At 49.3% G+C, this 20,807-nt stretch overlaps 1 protein-coding gene across 2 annotated transcripts; it reads right to left on the bottom strand.

Annotated features, from left to right (window-relative positions):
* Nucleotides 1-121: 121 nt before the first annotated feature.
* Nucleotides 122-20,801, bottom strand: STX5 (syntaxin 5). Of its 2 annotated transcripts, none has more exons than XM_007091938.3 (11): nt 20,707-20,801; nt 19,761-20,004; nt 18,698-18,768; nt 18,487-18,542; nt 18,302-18,372; nt 13,683-13,799; nt 13,540-13,596; nt 13,284-13,365; nt 12,499-12,605; nt 12,207-12,328; nt 122-874 (listed from the first exon to the last, which is right to left on the bottom strand). In XM_007091938.3, the coding sequence occupies exons 2-11, from the start codon at nt 19,983-19,985 to the stop codon at nt 715-717; spliced, it is 1,068 nt and encodes a 355-aa protein (XP_007092000.1). In that variant the 5' UTR covers nt 19,986-20,004; nt 20,707-20,801; the 3' UTR covers nt 122-714. The 2 variants fall into 2 exon arrangements, with proteins under 2 accessions (XP_007092000.1, XP_007092001.1); XM_007091939.3 differs by lacking the exon at nt 20,707-20,801 and adding an exon at nt 20,112-20,538.
* Nucleotides 20,802-20,807: the final 6 nt, after the last annotated feature.

The raw sequence follows: 20,807 nt of genomic DNA on the forward strand, positions 1-20,807 counted from the left end.
ACATGGGACCCAAAGCCTGGCCCTTCAAGCCGTTGGCCTGGCCTTTCGGTCCCTGTACTGGGCGGTGTGCTCACTGCATAGGCCCTTCGACGCTCCCACCCAGAAATGACGACAGGGCCAGTGAGGCTGACAGTCTTGCTGTAATTGGGAGAAAACGGGCTGCAGCACATTTGGCAGAGAGAGTCACCAGCAGCCAGAGTTGGGGTTGTGCGGGCAGCCGAGGGGCTCAGGGCCCCCTGCCTCACGTGGTGAAGAAAGGAAGAAGAAAGGTCAAATTCTAACCCAGATGGGAAAGTTGGTCCCAGGGGGGCAGTTTCGCTTCCTCTCCTCACTCGCAGGAAGGTGGGGAAACGGCATCATCTCCCCTTGCTGCCAAAGTTTCCTTTGGAAGAGGCTGGGGAGTTTCTAAAAATCTCCTACCTAGTGGAGACAACCTCCTCCACAGGCCCCCAGTTGGCCTCTGCTCTCTTCCAGCCACTTCACAGCAGAGTACAAATCCAGAACCGTGTGTTTCGTGGGCCTGAGGGTGGTGAGGGGAGGACAGGGTGGCCAGAGGCAAAGGGTCAGGGGTCAGGGGCAGTGGCCATTCTCAGCAGTTCTAGGGAAACAGGGCCTTTCTCCCCAGCACCCTGCACAGGCTCAGCGGCAGCACTGGCCACCTGCCCTCCCAAAAGGGTTCCAAACCCCCACGAAGTGCCTCAGAGTAGAGAGGGTTCAGGCAAGGAAGACCACAAAGATGATGAAGAAGACAATGAGGATGAGGAAGATTTTGACCATGAGCCACCGGTTAGAGGTGACCGACTGGAAGTACTTGAGGATCTCTGAATGGGCGGCGTCAACATCCAGCTGGGCTCCCAGCACGTTCTCGTCGATCCTGGGGACAGAGCCAAAAGAGGAAAGAGAAGGACACCGGATTAAAAAGAAGGCTATTATACTATAGTTACGGACACGGGAAGATAGTCACAACGTGTGGGAGTGGGAAGTAGGTACATACGTTGTGATCCCATTTTTGTGTATACGCACTTGTGTCCAGAGAAAGCTCTGGAAGGGTAACGTAGACAAGTCTTGGCTCTGGCTTGAAAATTAGCTCTGCAACTTATTAGCTTATGATCCTGAGCCAGTCATTCAGCCTCCCGACTCATTTTCCTCAACTGCAAAGGAGGGAAAATGAGGATACACCGACCCGGCCTCTCCGGTTGTTGTCGGCCTTAAATGAGTTAACAGAAGGTGCCCAACCCTTAGTAAGAGCCGCCAAAATGTTGGCTATTTGAATTTTTTGCTCATCAGGATTTATTGATTTTCGTCTAAAAAACAGTATTGAATTTGTAACAAGGCGGGGGCGGGGGGCGGGGGGGGAACGTCCATAGATCATTAGAGTTAGGAAATCCCAGCTCTGAGTTAAGACAGGAAGAAAAACTGCATGATATGGACAGGAAGTCAGGGGAGAAGAAAAGCCCTGCAATTAGTCGAACATGTCTCTCCAGCATATAGAGAAGTCCTCAGACGAAGGGCCACCTCTTGAGACACCGCTGAGGAAAATAAAACATTTCCCTGCCAAACTGCATATGCAATCCTGAAAACCCAATGCAAATCCAGGTCTTTGCAAAGGGAGTCCCTGGGAGCAGAGACCTCTGTGAGCTCTGGGGACCGAAAAGGTGGAGCCTTGTAATCCAGTTGGAACATGAGAGGCTGGGCCAGTGGCTGTAAGCCCAAGGTCCTCAGAAGGTGCTCGTGAGAACTATGAACTAATCTCTGTCCAAATACAAGAGCCCAGGGGTGCCGGCTGGCTTATTCAAAAGAGCATGTGACTCTTGATCTTGGGGTTGTTGAGTTCAAGCCCCGTGTTAAGTGGAGAGATTACACACATGAATACATTTAAAACGAATTCGGATACAGGAGCCTGGACTGTACATGATTCCCTATTTATATCAGAGTGGCTATAACTCAATTAGTATCAGGTTTCCTACCTCTGGGCTGGAATTTCATTTCTCAGTGTGGATTCCACTGGCATACCCCAGAAAGCTCATCTTGACCATTAGGAATGGCTTTACTTAACAAAAATGGATAGTCAATGCAGTCAGGCATAAGAAAGATTTTAAACTTTTTAAATTTAATTAATTAATTTATTTTGAGAGAGGCAGAGAGAGCATGCACAGGGGAGGAGCAGAGAGAGAGAGGGAGAGAGAATCCCAAGCAGGCTCCACACTGTCAGTGCAGAGCCCGCCTCAGGGCCCGAAACCACAAACCACGAGATCACGACCCAAGCCGAAATCAAGCGTAGGACACCCAACCGACGGAGCCACCCAGGCACCCTTGGCCTAAGAAAGATTTTAAATGGGAATCCATGAATGAAAACTAATGGGAGAGGGTACTGGTGGTGAAAAATTAGGTATTGGCAGGATACTCGGAGAAAGTAGGGGGGGAGTAAAGATGGAAATGACGGGGGTGGAAAATAATGGCTTGGGAAGAAGGCTGAAGAAAATAGAAAGGGAACAAGTCTGCAAGGTGGGGAGGACAAAGGGGTGGATGGATGGAGAGGCAGGAAAACCCAGAGCACGAGAAGGTGTGTGTATGTTGGGGATGACAATAAAAAGGAGGTTGAATGGAAGAAAACACTAAACCTAGGGACTGGAAAGATTATTTGACCACAATTCAGAGATCTGAGATTTTAGTTTTCGGAGTGTAAGTTTCCCCAAAGCTTCCTAAGGACCAACAGAGGAGTTGGGTCATGTTCAGAGGATACAGAAGCTGCCTTTAAGGAGCTCCACATGGCCAGGTTTAGGAAATCTGACTGTAATAACAAAATAATGATGGGGCACCCGGGTGGCTCAGCTGGTTGTGTGTAACTCTGGCTCAGGTCATGATCCCATGGTTCGTGGGTTCGAGCCTCATGTCAGGCTCTGTGCTGACAGCTCAGAGTCTGGAGCCTGCTTCGGATTCTGTGTCTCCCTCTTTCTAACCCCTCTCCCGCTCACACTCTGTCTCTAAAATAAATATTAAAAAATAATAACAATGATGATGGCGGTGCCTGTGTGACTCAGTAGGTTAAGTGCCCGACTTCTGCTTAGGTCATGATCTCATGGTTCGTGAGTTCGAGCCTCACATTGGGCTCTGCACTGATGGTGCAGAGCCTGCCTGGGATAATCTTCCTCCCTTTCTCTCTACCCCCTCCCTCCCCCCCTCAAAATAAATAAACATAAAATAATAATGGTAATGGATTATCTTACATTGAGTAAAAATAATCCATTATTCCTAGTAATGTTTAAAGAGAAAAACCTCCTTTAAAAAAATTTTTTTTTAACGTTTGTTTATTTTTTTTTTATTTTTATTTTTTTTAAATTTTCTTTAACGTTTATTTTTGAGACAGAGAGAGACAGAGTATGAACAGGGGAGGGGCAGAGAGAGAGGGAGACACAGAATCTGAAACAGGCTCCAGGCTCTGAGCTGTCGGCACAGAGCCCGACACGGGGCTCGAACCCACGGACCATGAGATCATGACCTGAGCCGAAGTCGGACGCTTAGCCGACCAAGCCACCCAGGCGCCCCACGTTTGTTTATTTTTGAGAGAGAGAGAGAGCGCACACGAGCAGGGGAGGTGCAGAGAGAGAGGGGAGACACAGAATCTGAAGCAGGCTCCAGGCTCTGAGCTGTCAGGACAGAGCCTGATGTGGGGCTCGAACCCACGAACCACAAGATCATGACCTGAGCTGAAGTCAGACACTTAACTGAGTCACCCAGGCGCCCAAGAAACCTTTAAAAAAAAAAAAAAAATGGGGGGAGGCACCTGTGCGGCTCAGTTAAGCGTCCGACTTCGGCTCAGATCACAATCTCACGGTTCATGAGTTTCAGCCCTACAACGGGCTCTGTGCTGACAGCTCAGAGCCTGGAGCCTGCTTCAGATGCTGTGTCTCCCCCTCTCTCTGCCCCTCCCCCGCTCTCACTCTGTCTCTCTCTCCCTGTCTCTCAAAAACAAATAAACATTAAAAAGATTTTTTTTAATTTTTTAAAAATGTTTGTTTTTGAGAGAGAGAGACAGGATGTGAGCAAGGGAGGAGCAGAGAGAGAGGGAGACACAGCATCTGAAGCAGGCTCCAGGCTCTGAGCTGTCAGCATAGCAGGGCTCAAACTCAGGAACCGTGAGATCATGACCCGAGCCGAAGTTAGGATGCTCAACTGACTGAACCACCCAGGCGCCCTGAGAAAGCTCCTTCTTTACAGAAGGATTCCAGCTGTAAAAATGTAGCAGAGAGGAAAGAATAAGAGAATTGCCATGTTGCCATATACAATGTTACAAATGAATCAGGCAAGGACCATCATGGGCGGAAGGAGCTGCAAGTTCACACGGCCTCAAATCGTCACCCCATGTTAAACTTGGTGGGATGGTCACCACAGTCAACAAGTGACCAAACCTGGCATCGCCAAGAAAAGGATGACCTCACCACGTGCCTACTGATAACAATCACCTACACAGCTGGCCAAAAATCTAGAACCTAAATCCAATCGTGAGGCAACACTGGATAAATACACGTGTGGGACTTTCTGTAAGAGGCACCGGCCTCTTGAAAGGAAAGTCCGTGCCACGAGAAGCAAAGCTTCAGAAGGCAGACTAAAGAGGCAAAACAATCTAATGCCACCTGTCAATACTGCCTGGGTCTTGAAGGGGGAAAAAAATGCTTTTAGCATTTTAGCGACTCTTATCTAGCAGTTTAAAAAAAATTTTGTTTTAATGTTTATTTATTTTTGAGACAGAGAGAGACAGACCATGAACGGGGGAGGGTCAGAGAGAGAGGGAGACACAGAACCCGAAGCAGGCTCCGGGCTCTGAGCTGTCAGCACAGAGCCCGACGCGGGACTCGAACCCACAGACCGTGAGATCGTGACCTGAGCCGAAGTCGTAGACTCCACCGACTGAGCCACCCAGGCGCCCCCTTTTCTAGCAGTTTTTAAGAACAGCTGGGGAAATTTCAGTATGCACTAAATACTGGACAGTGCTAGAGAACTGTTCGTTTTCTTAGCTATGATAATGGCATTGTGGCCGGTCAGGAGAATACCAGACCTTGGCAGATGTGTGCCAAAGTATTCAGGGATAAAAACATCATGATCTTTGCACTTACTTTCAAATGATTCAGAATAAAAAAAAAAAAAAAAGAGAGAAGGAAAGCAAATACGATAAAATACTAAGCGAATCTGGGTAAAAGGAACATATAGGTGTTCATTGTACTATTCTCCCCACTTTTCTAGTTAGAAATTTCATAATTTATAAAATGGTGTGAAAAAGAAAACAAAGAGAGTAACAGATCAGCAGTTTTCATACCCTTAGAAAAAATAAGAAACACCTTTGGGGTGCCTGGGTGGTTCAGTCGGTTGGGCATCCGACTTCGGCTCTGGTCATGATCTCACAGTTTGTGAGTTCAAGCCCTGCGTTGGGCTCTGTGCTGACACCTCAGAGCCCGGAGCCTGCTTCAGATTCTGTGTCTCCCCCTCTCTCTGCCCCTCCCCTGCTCAGGCTCTGTGTCTCTGTATCTCAATAATAAATAAATGTTAAATTTTTTTTTTTTCTTTTCAAAGAAACACCTTTTAGGCATCCCCTAAATGCAAATTCTCATGTCTCACGTCCAGAAAGTCTAGGATGGGACCCAGGAATCCACATACTGAAGAACTTAGGACTAAATTACTTTTTTTTTTTTTAAGTTTATTTCATTTATTTATTTTGAGAGAGAGAAAGAGAGATCAAGGGAGGGGCACAGAGGGAGAGAGAGAATCCCAAGCAGGTTCCACACTGTCAGCGCAGAGCCTTATATGAGGCTCGAGCTCACAAACTATGAGATCATGACCCAAGCTGAAATCAAGAGCCAGATGCCCAACCAACTGAGCCACCCATGTGCCCCTACATCAGTGGTTTCTAAAGAGGGTGCTCAAATCCAGATCTACCGGCATGCAGGAAGCAAAGAGAAGAATGTTTAGGTCTATTTTATTATTATTATTATTTTTTTAACGTTTATTTATTTTTGAGACAGAGAGAGACAAAGCATGAACGGGGGGAGCGTCAGAGAGAGGGAGACACAGAATCTGAAACAGGCTCCAGGCTCCGAGCTGTCAGCACAGAGCCCGATGCGGGGCTCGAACTCACGGACCGCGAGATCATGACCCGAGCCGAAGTCTGCTGCTTAACCGACTGAGCCACCCAGGCGCCCCAAGTTTAGGTCTATTTTAAAACTTTCATCCTTTCAGGGGGCCCCTGGGTGGCTCAGTTGGTTAAGCGTCCAGCTTCAGCTCTGGTCATGATCTCACGGTTTGTGGGTTCAAGCCCCGCGTCGGACTCTGTGCTGACAGCTCAGAGCCTGGAATCTGCTTCAGATTTTGTGTCTCCCTCTCTCTCTCTGCCCCTCCCCCGCCTGCACTCTCTCAAAAATAAATAAACATTAAAAACAAAATTTAAGAGGCCCCTGGGTGGCTTAGTTGGTTGAGGCCTCCCTCATCAGGGAGGCCACAGACTCCCCCAAGTCTCTTGTGAGTATCAGACCACACATCACATGCCACTTGGATGTCCCATCTGGCACTCGGCATGTCCAGAACAAAGCTCGTCCCTTTACCCAGCGCCAATCTACTTCATCCTGTATTCTCGCCCTGAGCACAAACTCCTTGCTGTGGCGCACCGGCCCTTTGCGACCCGGCCCTGCCCCCTCCGGTTTCCTCCCTCACCACCCCCCATGCCCTGTGCGGTAGTGCTGCATTCTTGGAATCCACCCAAGCTCTTTTTCATTTCTGAGCTGGTCCTCCCCGCCCCCCCTACCCCAGAGAATGGCCTTTTCTTTCCCCTTCTTCGGCTGGCATTCCTCCTCAAGACTTAGCTCGGTATTTTTTTTACTTCTAGAAAGAGGTACCTAGTCTGAGTTCCCTTATCTCCTTCACTTCCTGCCCTTCCCATGCTGAACTGCAACTGTCAGCGTATGACGCTCCGAGTGGACATGAGCTCCACGAGGACCAGGACTGTCTTTCACCGTCCTATCCCCATTTCCAGCAGGACTAGCTCGCAGCGGCGACAACAGGTGTTTGCTAAACCAGCGACCAAATGAATACTAACGCTGAAAGATACTTAGGACGCTGTTGCAAGGAAGACTAGAAGGTAAAGTTGCACGCGTGCTATCGTGTTAACTATTTAAAACACGTACGCGATGGACACAGAACCCCAATGCCTTTTATAATTCTGTCTCACTGGATCTACAGTAATATTCTAACATTCAAAATACATCACAGCCTGAGGAGCTGTGGAGTGTCTGTGGAACAAGCCAGTAAGGAGTTCCCGAGGTACCAGTTGAACCAAGTAAGTGTCAGTCTTTTAAAGTCTCTTGATTCTAAGACCAAGACAGCTGTACTCACAGCACCTTATAAATGGCCGGTACCATAGTTGTTGAATAAATAAACATCCTGTTAACCAGTGGTTCTCAAACTTGGATGCTCAGCAGAACCCTCTGAGCTTACAGGTCATGATCTCACAGTCTGTGGGTTCGAACCCCGCGTCGGGCTCTGTGCTGACAGCTCGGAGCCTGGGGCCTGCTTCGGATTCTGTGTCTCCCTCTCTCTCAAAAATAAAACATTAAAGAAAAAATTTAAAATAAATAAATAGAAGAACCCTCTGAGCTTACATAAAAATGGGAGATTCCTGGCGGGCCACTCCACTCACATCCACGGAATCTGAATCTCCAAGTGTGAGGCCAGGGACCTATCTTCTTCACCTCTGCCTAATTAAATATGTGAGGCTGCTTAATGGATCAGCACAGGGAAACCTGCTTTATACAAATCCAGGTGTTCACCAGTTTCATTCGACCTATACCCCAGCGTGAAAGCACTCTGCTAGGCGCCCTGGGGAATAAAGATCAACCAAGACTGCGTGCTGCCAAAAGGCCTAAGAGCAACTGGGCAGGCACGCGGAGCCGTGTGGATTCCTCTACCTCCCACATCTCCTTCTGCCCCTCTCTCTGCCGCTGGCCCCCCTTGTACTGAGCTGAAGAGGCTGAAATTGTGTGAGGAACTGGGCGCGGTCTGAGTAAGTAACAGCCAGACAGTTCTGAAACTTTGTGAAAGATACAAATGTACACATTCAAGAGGCTCAGCCAACCCCAAGAAAGAGAAATAAATGCAAAGAAAGTGACATCTGGACACATGCTGGTCAACTGCTGAAAAACAAAGACAAAACAAAACAAACAAAAAACCCCCAAACAACTGAAAAGTAGCCAGAGAGAAAGACATCACATAAACAGTTCATGTTACCACTGCCTTCTCATTAAGAACAAAAAAGACCAAAAGAGAGTAGAGTGATACATCTGAAGTGCTTAAAGAGAAAAACCATAAATCCAGAATTGTATAACCAGGGGAAACATCCTTCTCTATAGAATGAGGGTAGGGTCGCCTAGCTGGCTCAGCCAGTGGAGCCTGCGGCTCTTGAACTTGGGGTTGTGCGTTCACACTGGGCATAGAGCCTACCTTTAAAAACACAAAACGGGGGCACCTGGGTGGCCCAGTCGGTTGAGCATCCGACTTTGGCTCAGGTCATGATCTCGCGGGTCCATGAGTTTGAGCCCCGCGTTGGACTCTGCTGACAGCTCAGAGCCTGGAACCTGCTTCGGATTCTGTGTCTCCCTCTCTCCCTGCCCCTCCCCTGCTTGTCCTCTGTCTCTCTCAAAAATAAATAAACCTTAAAAAAAAAAAAAAAACGGGGTGCCTGGGTGGCTCAGTTGGTTAAGCGTCTGACTTCGGCTCAGGTCATGATCTTGCGGTTTGTGAGTTCAAGCCCCACGTCGGGCTCTGTGCTGACAGCCTGGAGCCTGCTTCTGATTCTGTGTCTCCCTCTCTCTCTGCCCCTCCCCTGTTCGCAGTCTGTCTCTCAATAATAAATAAGCATTAAAAAATTAAAATAAATAAAAATAACAACAACAACAAAAAAAAAACAACTACAAAACAGGGGCACCAGTGTGGCTCAATCGGTTAAGTGTCCTGACTTTTCAGCTCAGGTCATGATCTCATGGTCTGTGGGATCGAGCCCCGCGACAGCTCTTTGCTGACAGTACGGAGCCTGCTTGGGATTCTCTGTCTCCCTCTCTTGGCCCCTCCCCGGCTCGTGTGTGCACACATGCTGCTATAATACTCTCTCTCTTTCAAAATAAGTAAACGTTTAAAAAAAAACAAAAACAAAAGAGGGGTACCTGGGTCACTCAGTTGATTAAGCATCCAACTTCAGCTCAGGTCATGATCTCACGGTTTGAGTTCAAGCGCAGCATCGGGCTCTGCACTATTCAGAGCCTGCTTGGGATTCTCTCTGACCCACCTCTCTCCACACACTGTCTGTCTGTCTCTCTCAAAATAAATAAATTCAAAGAAAAGAGAGCGAGAGAGAGACGCCTGGTTGGCTCAGTATGTTAAGCATCTGACTCTTGGTTTCAGCTCAGGTCATGATCTCACAGTTCGTAAGTTCCAGCCCTGCATTGGGCTCTGCGCTGGCGGTGTGGAACCTGCATGGGATTCTCAGTCTTTCCCTCTCTCTCTCTCTGCCTCTCCCCTGCGTGCACGCTCTCTCTCTCAAAATAAATAAACTTAAAAAACAGAGGGAAAGAAGGGTGCCTGGGTGGCTCAGTTGGTTGAGCGCCGACTTCAGCTCAGGTCATGATCTTACAGTTTGGGAGTTCGAGCCCCATGTCGGGCTCTGCGCTGACAGACAGGAGCCTGAAGCCTGCTTCAGATCCTGTGTCTCCCTCTCTTGCTGCCCCTCCCCCACTCATGCGCGCGCTCTCTCTCTCTCTCTCTCTCAAAAACAAAAAACATTTAAAAAAAAAAAGGGGGAAAGAGAATAAAAGTGAAATAAAAAAATTTTCAGAGAAAAGGAAAGTAAAACATGCCAGCAGATCTGCACTACAAAAAATGCTACAGAAAGTTCTTCAGGTTAACGGGAAGTGATACCAGACAGAAACTGGATATCCAGGAAGGAATGGAGAGTGCTGGAAATGGTCAACAGAGAAGTAAATCGAAAGACAATTTTTTCCTTTTGATTTCTGTGAAACAAAAACCATAATACTGGATTAGGGGATTTCGAACGTATGTAAGTGCAACAGATACGACAACTAGAGTGTAAAGGCTGGACGAGAGGGTTGCGAAGTTCTTCCATTTCACATGAAGGAGGCTGTAAAAGCTGATGATGTAATCCCTAGAGGAGCCACTTAAGAAAACAGGAAAAAGAAAAAGCAAACAGTAAAATGGTAGAAATCCAACCTTATCAAAAATTACACTAATTTTATGGACTCACAAAAGACCCTGAATAGCCAGAGCAATCTTGAGAAAGAACAAAGCCGGAAATATCACACTCCCTGATTTCCAACTATACTATAAAACACTAGTAATCAGGGGTGCCTGGGTGGCTCAGTCGGTTAAGTGTCCAACTCATGGTATTGGCTCAAGTCATGATCTCACGGTTCATGGGTTCAAGCGCCATGTCGGGCTCCGCGCTGATGGTGCAGAGCCTGCTTGGGATTCTCTCCCTCCCTCTCTCTCTCTAGCCCTCCCCTACTTGCGCGCGCGCTCTCTCTCTCTCTCTCTCAAAATAAACAGTAAAAAAGAAAAAGAAAAAAAACCGTAGTAACTAATACCGGCACAAATGCAGACACAAAGATCAACGGAACATGAGAGAGAGCCCAGGAATACATCCACCCACGTAACATCAATTGGTCTACAACAAAGGAGATAAGACTATACAATGGGTAACTGTCAGACAATCACTTCAATAAATGGTGTTGGGAAAACTGGACAGCTCCATGCAAAAGAATGGAACTGGACCACTTTCTTACACCATACACAAAAAGAAACTCAAAACGGATTAAAGACTCGAATGTCAGACCTGAAACCATAAAAATCCTAGAAGAAACCATAGGTGGTAGACTCCTTGACATCACCTAGCGCCATGTGTTTTGGACCCGACGTCGCAGGCAAGGGCAACAAAAGCATAAATAACAAATGGGAGTACAACCAAACTAAAGAGCTTTTGCACAACAAAGAAAATGATCGGCAAAGTTCGTTTCTACTGTGAGGGAGAAAAGTTTGCAAGTCATATATCTGATAAGGGGCCAATATCTAAAATATAGAACGACCTTATACAACTCAACAGCAAGAACTCCATAAACGATCCAATTAAAACACGGGCAGAGTCTAAGTAGATGTTTTTCCAGCGAAGACATCCAGATGACCAACAAGCACATGAAAAGATGCTCAACATCACTCGTCAGCATGCAAACCAAAACCACAATGAGATACGTGACTTCCTACCTGTCAGAATGGTTAAAAAAAAAACAAAAGAAAGAAAGAACAAGTGTCGGCGAGGGTGTGGAGGAAAGAAACCCTTGTGCACAGTTGGTAGAAATGTAAACTGATACAGAGATCGTGGGAAACAGCAAGAAGATTCCTCAGAAAATTAAAAATAGGGGCGCTTGGGTGGCTCCGCCAGTTAAGCGTCCGACTCAACTTCAGCCCAGGTCATGATCTCACGGTTTGTGGGTTTGAGCCCCGTGTTGGGATCTGTACCAATAATGCAGAGCCTGACTGGGATTCTCTCTCTCCCTCTGCCCACTACCCTCTCAAAATAAATAAATAAACTAAAAAAAAAAAAAAAGAAAAATAGAACTACCATACAATCCAGTAATTCTACTGGGCGTTTATCCAAAAAAAAACCAACAAAAAAAGCCCTCCAAAGACCACTAACTCAAAACGATACATGCACCCCTATGTTCACTGGAGCATTATTTACAACAGCCAAGATATGGAAGAACCCTAAGAGTCCATCGATAGGCAACTACTCAGTCACTTTCTTAACACGTCATCCTGTTATAATTCTCCCTGTAGACCTTATCACTACCCGGAAATTTCTTGTCAATTCTTTTGAACAGCTGTCCTCACCTGCCCAATTGACTTCTGTTACCTATACTATGGAGACTCCACTGTCTTATTCGTTGCTACACCCCCAACACCTAGAACGTCGCCAAACATGAAACTGGTGCTCAGTAAACACTTGTTGAATGGATGGACGCAGATGAACTTGGCCCTGTGGGTGGGCCAGATTTACTCTACTCTTCCAAAGGGCATCAAGCTGTCCCGGGGGAGCTTTAGGATGCCACCCTATGGAGAGGAGAAGGTCCTTCTGTCTAGGGTGGAAGAGAGAGTCTCACCTCTGGATGGTCTCTTCCTGCTCCTTAACCATGTGCGCCAACTGCTGAAAGATGGAGCCCAGCTCGACAATCGTGGACTCAATGTTCTGCATGGTGTCTGCCCGGCTCTGGATGTAGGAATCCTTCAGAGGAGAGAGAGCACACATGAGCACTGGGAGCTTCCTCAGGGTAGAGCCTGCCTCTTTAGGACCGTCCCCGCTTGCCATTCCACGCAAGGCCCATTTCAGCCCTTGCTGGTGGCCCACAGGGGAGGACAAAGGAGCATCTCCTCCCCAGTTCAGAGCCCAGGTACCTGCTCATCAATGAGCTGCAGCTGCTGGCTGGTCCGAGGGTCCATCATGTCAATGGCCACATCCCCGGAGGCACGGGACTCCGCCCCCAAAACCACAGCACTGCCCCCTACGGAGAGAAAGAAAAAGCACTTCTCAGGTTCAAAGCCCACGTGCTCTGGATGTGACTCCCAGCTCTGGCACTTAATAGCCTTGTGACCCTGGACAAATCATTTAACCTCTCTGAGCCTCGGCTTCCTCAACTGTAAAATGGGGGATAGTAACAACTGCTTTCCCAGAGGGGGGTGGTGACAAGTGAGAGAGGGGCGCCTGGGTAGCTCAGTTGATTGAGCATCCAACTTTGGCGCAGGTCATGATCTCACAGTTTGTGAGTTTGAGCCCTGCATCGGGCTCGCTGCTGTCAGCACAGAGCCTACTTCAGATCCTTTGTCTCCTGCTCTCTCTGCCCCTCCCTGGCTTGTGCTCATCTCTCTCTCTCTCTCTCTCACAAAAATAAACATTAAAAACAAAATTAAGTGAGAGAATGCGAATGAAGTAAGTGCACGAAAAGATCAGAAACCATCATCGTACTGCATGTGACTGACGTCAGCCCCAAACACTAGAATGTGGTAGACTGAGTGTGGATCACGAATGCCAGCAATGAGGTTTGACCTCTGAAAATCCTAGCACGTCCCTTGCTTGTCTGTTCTCCTACCCTACTGCTGCCATCATGGGATTAGAGGATGCCATCAGAGCCAGAGGAACTGGGTCTTTCCCCTCAAGGCTCCCCTCGTCACCTATGACTTACCCAGGTGGTTGGGGGCAAGGGGCAGGGCTGACACAGGCGCCCGGGAGAACTGCTCCCGCCGGTTCCTCTGCTGCTTCAGGTTCTGGGGTTGGGGAAGAAATGCAAAGGTCCTGAGGCCTCTGGGAAGCAGGCGTGTTAGAGAGGCCCTCTTGTTGGTCCTTGACCCTGTTACCTTCACCCCTCCACTTGTTCCTGCCCCATTTCTCCCTTGGGCCCTTACCCCCAAACTCCTACCCCTCCTACAGATTTTCCTTACCTCTGTCCTCACTTCTAAAACTGATTTGAAGTCATTGGACATCGAGGCCAGTTTCGACTAGAAGAAAAGGAGAGAGAGGATCAGCCAAGGAAGACAACACCTTTCTCCCTTCTGCCTCCCCCTCTACCAACCCCAGGTCCCACCTGCAGGGAGACCACGATGGTGTTGGAATGAGTTTGCAGGTGCCGGCCGCTCTGGCTACCCTTGGCCCTCACAAAATCCTGAAGCTGGGCAATTTGTTTGTTGAGGCTATTGATGTCCTAGGGAGAGCCAACAGAAAAACTGTTAACAAAGGGTTCCTCAGCCAATGTCTCTCCCGCATGGACGGCTCTGGCATGGAGGGCAGGGCGGAAGTTACAAATGGGAGGGAGGGTGCTTCAGAGTCAGACCAGAAGGGCCTGCTAGGATGTTCCAAGCTCTGGACTTTGCTCTGGCTCAGTCCCTGCAGAGGAGAGCCAGAAGAGGTGAAATATGGTCTCATCCATTTGTATACAAATTTTTTTTGAATGTTTATTTATTTTTCACAGAGAGAGAGACAGACAGAACATGAGTGGGGGAGGGGCAGAGAGGGAGGGAGACACAGAATTCTACGCACGTTACAGGCTTTGAGCTGTCAGCACAGAGCCCGATGCAGGGCTTGAACTCACGGACAGCGAGATCAGGACCTGAGCCAAAGTCGGATGCCCAACCGACTGAGCCACTCAGGCACCCCTGGTCTCATCCATTTGTAAATAAATGACTTGCTTACCCTCTTCGCCCTACGGCCCAACTCTACCCTGTGAGGCCAGGCACATGGCCACAGAACTGCTTCAAAGGCCAAAATCTCAAGCCCAGAGCACACTGACTGACAAAGCACCTGTGCAGTAGGCAGGAGAAGGGAAGTCAAAGTCTCCACGATGGCCCAGAAACATCAACAAAATGCCTTTTATATACAGAATTCTGTTAAAAAATTATTATTGCGGGCAGCCTGGGTGCCTCAGTTGGTTAAGCAGCCACCCTTGATCTTGGCTCAGGTCGTGATCTCACAGTTCATGGGATGGAGCCCCACGTCAGGTTCTGTGCTGACAGTGCAGAGCCTGCTTGGGATTCTCTCTCTCTCTCTCTCTCTCTCTCTCTCTCTCTCTCCCCGCGCCTTTCCCACTCATACACACACTCTCAACATAAGTAAACATTAAAAAAATATTTTTATTGCAAAAGAGTGAAAGCTGTGACTTATCCGAGGTCACACATAAGGAGGTACCGTAGCACAGCCAGGCCTTCTACACCAGACCAAGGCATCCTCTGCCCCCCGATCTGGCTTGGCAAGTTACCAAGGGCCACATGAGACAAGAGAGATGAAGGAGGTGGCCACAGAGTGGCAGAGAAAGCTTGCCCAGGGGGTTGGGGGTGAGGAGCCCAGGGAGAAGAGGTCAGGAATAGTGAGTTCAAGGAATAGGCTGGAAGACAAACTGGATTAGGCAACTTCTAGAATTTCTCCAATAGGCCCCAGGTAGTATTCCAGGTGCAACCATTCTTTTCTTTTTTTCTTTTTTTATAAGTTTATTTACTTATTCTGAGAGAGAGTGAGAGAGAGAGAATACCAAGCAGTCTCTGCACCAACACAGAGCCTGACGCGGGGCCCGAACTCACGAACCTCGCAATCGTGACGTGAGCTGTAAATCAAGGGTGAGACGCTTAACCAACTAAGCCACCCAGGTGTCCCCCCGCCCTACAGCAACCATTCCTGAGACCAATGGATGATTTTCACTGCTGGCTGGCTGTCCCTTCAGAGCTGATGCACCCTCCCTAGAGTCCCGTGGCCAAAACTGCATTCCAGGTTTTCTCCCCATAAAATCTCCCCCCCCCCAGAGTTCTAGCTTAGAAAACGGCACCACTTCCCACCGAAGTGCCCAAGCTGGAAGCTTCTAAGTCACACATTCGTACCTCCTAAGCCCATCTATGTGCCACAACGCAGCCACACTCGGCTGATCGCTGACCAGGCACTCGGCACCTTATATTCGTTTACTGTGCGCCACACGGCACGCTACGGAGCTTATAACTTGCGCTTTGTGGTGAAACTTAACGTGGACGACAACTCCTAATCCCCCCACCTCCAACGAAAACCTGTTCCCCCTTCTTCCTCCTTTTCTGTTTTGGTAAATGGCACCGCCAGTCGCCAGCTGCCCAGACCAAACGCTGGAGAGCCGTCCTCCTCTCTTTTCCCTTGATCCACATGGAACCTACACGGAGCCCACAGAGAACCCAGCCGATTCCAACAGATGCTCCGAATCGAGCCGCTCAGCTACTTCTCTTCTAACCCTATTCTAGACCAAACCACCACCTTTGCTCTCTCAACTATAGCCAAGAGCCTCCTAAATGACCTTCCCCTTAAAGCCCACCCGCAACAATCCGCTCTCTACACAGCAACCATGGCGAGCTTTGAACCAGAAATGGAGCAGGTCCTCCCTCTGCTGAAAATCTTCCAAGAGCTTCCACTCAAGTTAGAACACAAACCAAATTCTTTGCGAAGCTCACACCTGACTCTGTGTGGTCCAGCCCTGCCCATTTCCCCAACCTCATCCCCTCCCAGTCTCCTCACTTGCTCTGCTGCAGCCACACTGGCCTCTTTCGTGTTTATCAGATGCATTAAGGTGGCCCACCCTTCAGGGCCTTTCCCTTTGCTATTCCCATTTTCTGGAAAGTGCTCCCACCAGATCTTTGGATAACTGGCTTTTCCTTTACCATTCAGGTCTCAGAGTCACTTCTCACAGACTATCCTTTCCTTTCCTTTCCTTTTTAATTTTATTTTAGAGAGAGAAAGAGAGTGTGAGCAGGGGAAAGAAGCAGAGGGAGAGGAAGAAAGAGAGGATCTTTCAAAAAAATTTTTTTTTAATTTATTTTGAATGAGTGGAAGAGGGGCAGAGAGGGGGCCAGAGGATCCAAAGCAGGCTCTGTGCTGACAGCAGAGAGCCTGACCCAGGGCTTGAACCCAAGAACTGTGAGATCCTGACCCGAGCCAAAATCAGATGCTCAACTGACTGAGCCACCCAGGCGCCCCAAGAAAGAGAGGATCTTAAGCAGGCTCCATGCTCAGCACAGAGCCTGACATGGGGCTCGATCTCGCGATCCTGGGATCACGACCTGAGCTGAAATCAAGAGTCGGACGCTCATCCAACTGAGCCACCCAGGCGCCCCTCACAGATTATCTTATATCACCCCATCTAAAGTAGGCCCCTACCCTGAGGAACTCACTTCCCTTATGTCTTTAATGGGATTCACTACCCCGAAGTCGTCTGACAAACTCTACTTGTCGAGTTTCAGATAGGAAATCCTCAAGGGGAGGTACCCCATCTGTCTTGTTCACTGGGGAGTCCCCCAGAACCAGGCAGCTAAAACTCACTCCATCATGTGAGTGACTCCAAAAACAAACAACTGAATCCTCACATCCACCCTACGAGGTGGGTGCTGTTATCAGCCCCCTCTTATTTCCGAGGGCACTGAAGCTCAGAGTAGTCAGGCAGCTTACCCAAGGGTACACCATAACCAATGGACTGTCTGAGAACGGGCTGTGGTTCTTCAAAGCTTACGCAATAGCGCCCAATAGTTCCTGGTATCCTCTCTCTCCTACCCTGCATGGCACCTCTTGAACACGTCTGCCCTGGCCTTTGCCACCATCATCTTTTCACTGGACAGCGGCGGCAGCCTCCTCCCTGGCCTCTCTGCCCATCCATGCTCCAGGCTGGTATTTCCCCCCGGCGGTCATTCAGTCAACAAACACGGAGCACCTTTTCTACACCAGACGCTATTACAGGCATTTGGGATACATCTATGATCCCAAGATGAAAAAACAGCAAGAAAAAACTCTCCGCTCTTGGGGCACTTATATTTTTCTCTTTTTTTCTTTTTCTTTTTTTTTTTTGGTTGAGGGCTGGGATGAGGTAGATGAGAGGGAACGGAAACAATAAATTAAGTGAGTTAATGATACAGAATGTTAGAAAGTATGAAGTGCTATAAAAAGCACAGTTTGGGGGGGCGCCTAGGTGGCTCAGTCGGTTAAGCGTCCGACTTCAGCTCAGGTCACGATCTCACGGTCCGTGAGTTCAAGCCCCACGTCGGGCTCTGGGCTGATGGCTCAGAGCCTGGAGCCTGCTTCCGATTCTGTGTCTCCCTCTCTCTCTCTGCCCCTCCCCCGTTCATGCTCTGTCTCTCTCTGTCTCAAAAATAAATAAACGTTAAAAAAAAATTAAAAAAAAAAAAGCACAGTTTGGGGCACCGGAGGACTAAACAACACGCTCAGGGTAGGCCTCCCTGGGCGAACAACATCTGAGCAAAGACATGAACTTTCTTTTATAAGCCGTGCCTCTGCACCCTGTGTCCTCTGTCTGGAATGTTCTTCCACTGCCTCTACACAAGCCTTGACACCAGTTCAGATTTCACCCACCTCTGTAACATTTTTTCCCAGCGTCCTCAGGCTGTCTCATTCATCTTTTTGAAGCTCTGTTTTGTGTCACTTGCCTTCTACTCGTTCTGAGTATGAATGTATGGGACTAGATACCCCTTACAGACAATAAGCCCTCAGGGTGGAATTCTTGCCTCAGGTTTGTGAGGCAAGGGCCCAGCAGGGCTTTGTACACAGCACATGACCAAAGAGTGTCCACTGACTCAATGGATGAGCAAGGTCTTTGGGGCTGGCTCCAGAAACTCGCTCTGGACCTCCAAGACAAGGGGAAATTGATGAAAGCGATCTGACCGGAATGCTAGCTCCCAACAGCTAGCAGCTCACCTGTTTGATGATGTAAGTTAGCTCTTCGATTTCCACTGCTTTGTCATCGAAGAGGGACTTGCGCTTTGCCACTGTAGAGACAAATGAGGCCAGGACGGGTGAGGTCAAAGACAAGGCTCAGGGAGTCCGGTTCCTTAGAGCTCTTTGGTTCACTGCCCCATCTCTGAAAGACCCCAAGAACTCACAGATCGTCAGCTTCTCCAGCTTGGCAAATGTGTTGCTGAGGTCTTTCCCGATGCGCCTGGAAGCAAGCATTAGTGAGGGCACTAGGAGAAAGAGCAGGACAGGACCTATTCCTATTCCCACATTAGCTCCCTCACAGCCGAGGCCACCAAAGGCAAGCCAACTCCTTCCCAGACACCGCACCACCCCACCACGTAACTTCTCTCAACTTACTTGGCCATGAGGGTAAATTCACTACGCTGCCGGACAGCACGCAGAGCCGGCTTGTTTGTCTGGATTCCATTCTGAAAAGCAACATCAAGAGGTGAAGCTTGAGTTCCCCCTCCCCGTTTCCAGCTTTCGCTATTCCTCAGGTGCCCACTAAATTCTCTCTAGCTCTTGTACCGGACAGTCTAATCTTGTCAGTAGTTGTCACGTAGAGCTCAGATTTGAGCACAGGCGGACCCAGGTTCAAATCTCGACTCCGCCACTTACTAGCTGGAGGGGTTGGGGCAAGTGACATGCACCATTCTGAATGTCTATTTCCTCTTGTATAAAATGCAGTTGCTGGAATCAAGTAGCATCAGGGCTATAAAGTACTTTAGTCATATACCTGGTACGTTATAAGCACTAAATAAACAACAGGCACTTTAACATTCTGTTTCTCCAGTCAGGAAATCAAAGAGGATAACTGGAAAGCTCTTGGTGATCATACAGAAGAGCAGTAAAAATCTTTCAAACTGCAGTCACTCGGGGCCCACTTTGATTCAGAAAGTCTGGACTGAAACAAGGGAATCTAATTTTTTTAAAAAGCACTGCAAAGGAATTTTGACAAAAATTACTTATCAGGAAAACTTCTTTCATTTTACAGATATAAAAACTGAGGTCCCACTAGACTTTCTGGCCCAACATTCTGTGGTCACTGAGCAAACGTATGGTAAGGACTATTCCAGAACCAGTATTCAAAGTGCCTGTCTCTGAGCTAAAGGCTCTTTCTAGAACGTGTTCCTTACCCAAACCAAAAACACTGCAGCCACCTCTCACCCTGAGATATTCCTTGCAAAGTAACAACCCTACCCTCTGGGGGATTTCTCACACAAAAAAAGTCTAGGTCCTTGCCTCTAGATAGCTGGCCCACCCCATTCCCTGTTGCTTAGTAGATCCTCCAGCCCCCTCCAAGCCCGATCAGCTCTCCATCGTGTCACCCCCAAAATTCAGTCCCTCAACAGTGCTGGAGCACAGCCTCTCCCAGATTTCAGTAAGGCTCGCTCCTGCCTTTCCCACTCCTGGTCCTTACCTGACGGCTCTGCAGGGACTTGCAGGCAGACAGGAACTCCTGGGTCCGATCCCGGCAAGACATGGTGTTGGGAGGGGGAGGGACCAGGGCCGCTGGGGGGGGCAGAGGGGCGATGTCGCTGCTGCTACTGCCAGCAGTTGCAGGGGACAGGACCTGTGTCTTTGAGAGACCCAGGTAGACACCCTGATCCGTGTTCTTAGACCCGTAGCGTTTCCGCGGGATCATTGAGACGCATAACCTCGGACTGTTGTGGAGGGGAGAGTGTCATTCCCTAGGCAGCTTCCTTCCCCATAAATCCTTCCCCCACCCTCCCCCCGCCCCAGCCAGCAAATCCTCGGGTCCCTTCTGCACCTGGCACGGACTTTCGCGCCCAAAGCTACCCGCCGATCCTGGGGCCGGCCCACCGCGGGCAGGGGCCCGCTCTCCGACCCAATCGGTTCCCCCTCCTCAGACTCTTCTTCCAACTTGGCTCGGGCGGCCAGAGCGCGGGCCGGGGGCCTTGAAACAGAGACAGGGCCAGAGGCAGGTCCCGTGGCCCCGAGGCTCCAGCCCGGCCTGTGCAACTGCCCCAGGCCCTAACCGGGCCCTCTCGTATCCGCGGATCCCTTCGACTCCTCAGGGAGAAACGGTGACGGACCTCCTGAGGAGGACACACTTCGGTGGGCGGAAGGGGGAAAAATCTCTAGGTGTTTATTTGAAACAGGAAGTCCCACCCCCGCCCAAATCCCGCCTTCTGGGGGACTGCGACCACCGATTAGCTAATGCCGACGTCTTTCTCAACAGGGGCTTTCCTGATTGGACGACGAAGTATTCCCTCACCCCGAGCCGGGCCGGCAGGACTTGCCCGCTCGCCCCAGGTTCCCTTCCCCCCCTCCCGTCGCCGCCCACGGAAAGCCGCTGCCCAGAGCGGACACGGTGGCCAGACCCCTTCTAGAGCGAGTCCTACCTCCTCTCTGCCGCCTGCCGCCGCCACCACTGCCACAGTCTCCCGGGTGGTCACCGCCTCCTCCCCAAGCGCTAAAGCCGCCGAAACCCGACCAAAGCCTA

The sequence above is a fragment of the Panthera tigris genome, chromosome D1 (assembly GCF_018350195.1).
Source record: "Panthera tigris isolate Pti1 chromosome D1, P.tigris_Pti1_mat1.1, whole genome shotgun sequence".
Taxonomy (NCBI): domain Eukaryota; kingdom Metazoa; phylum Chordata; class Mammalia; order Carnivora; family Felidae; genus Panthera; species Panthera tigris.

Bases quoted from the DNA above. Each gene is read 5' to 3' on its own strand.
- STX5 (XM_007091938.3), bottom strand. From the start codon at position 19,985: ATGATCCCGCGGAAACGCTACGGGTCTAAGAACACGGATCAGGGTGTC. The intron at 18,769-19,760 runs GTAAGGACCAGG...GTTGCTTTTCAG, and splicing joins AGTCCCTGCAGAGCCGTCAG to AATGGAATCCAGACAAACAA. The intron at 13,597-13,682 runs GTGGGACCTGGG...CTTTTCTTCTAG, and splicing joins CCATCGTGGTCTCCCTGCAG to TCGAAACTGGCCTCGATGTC.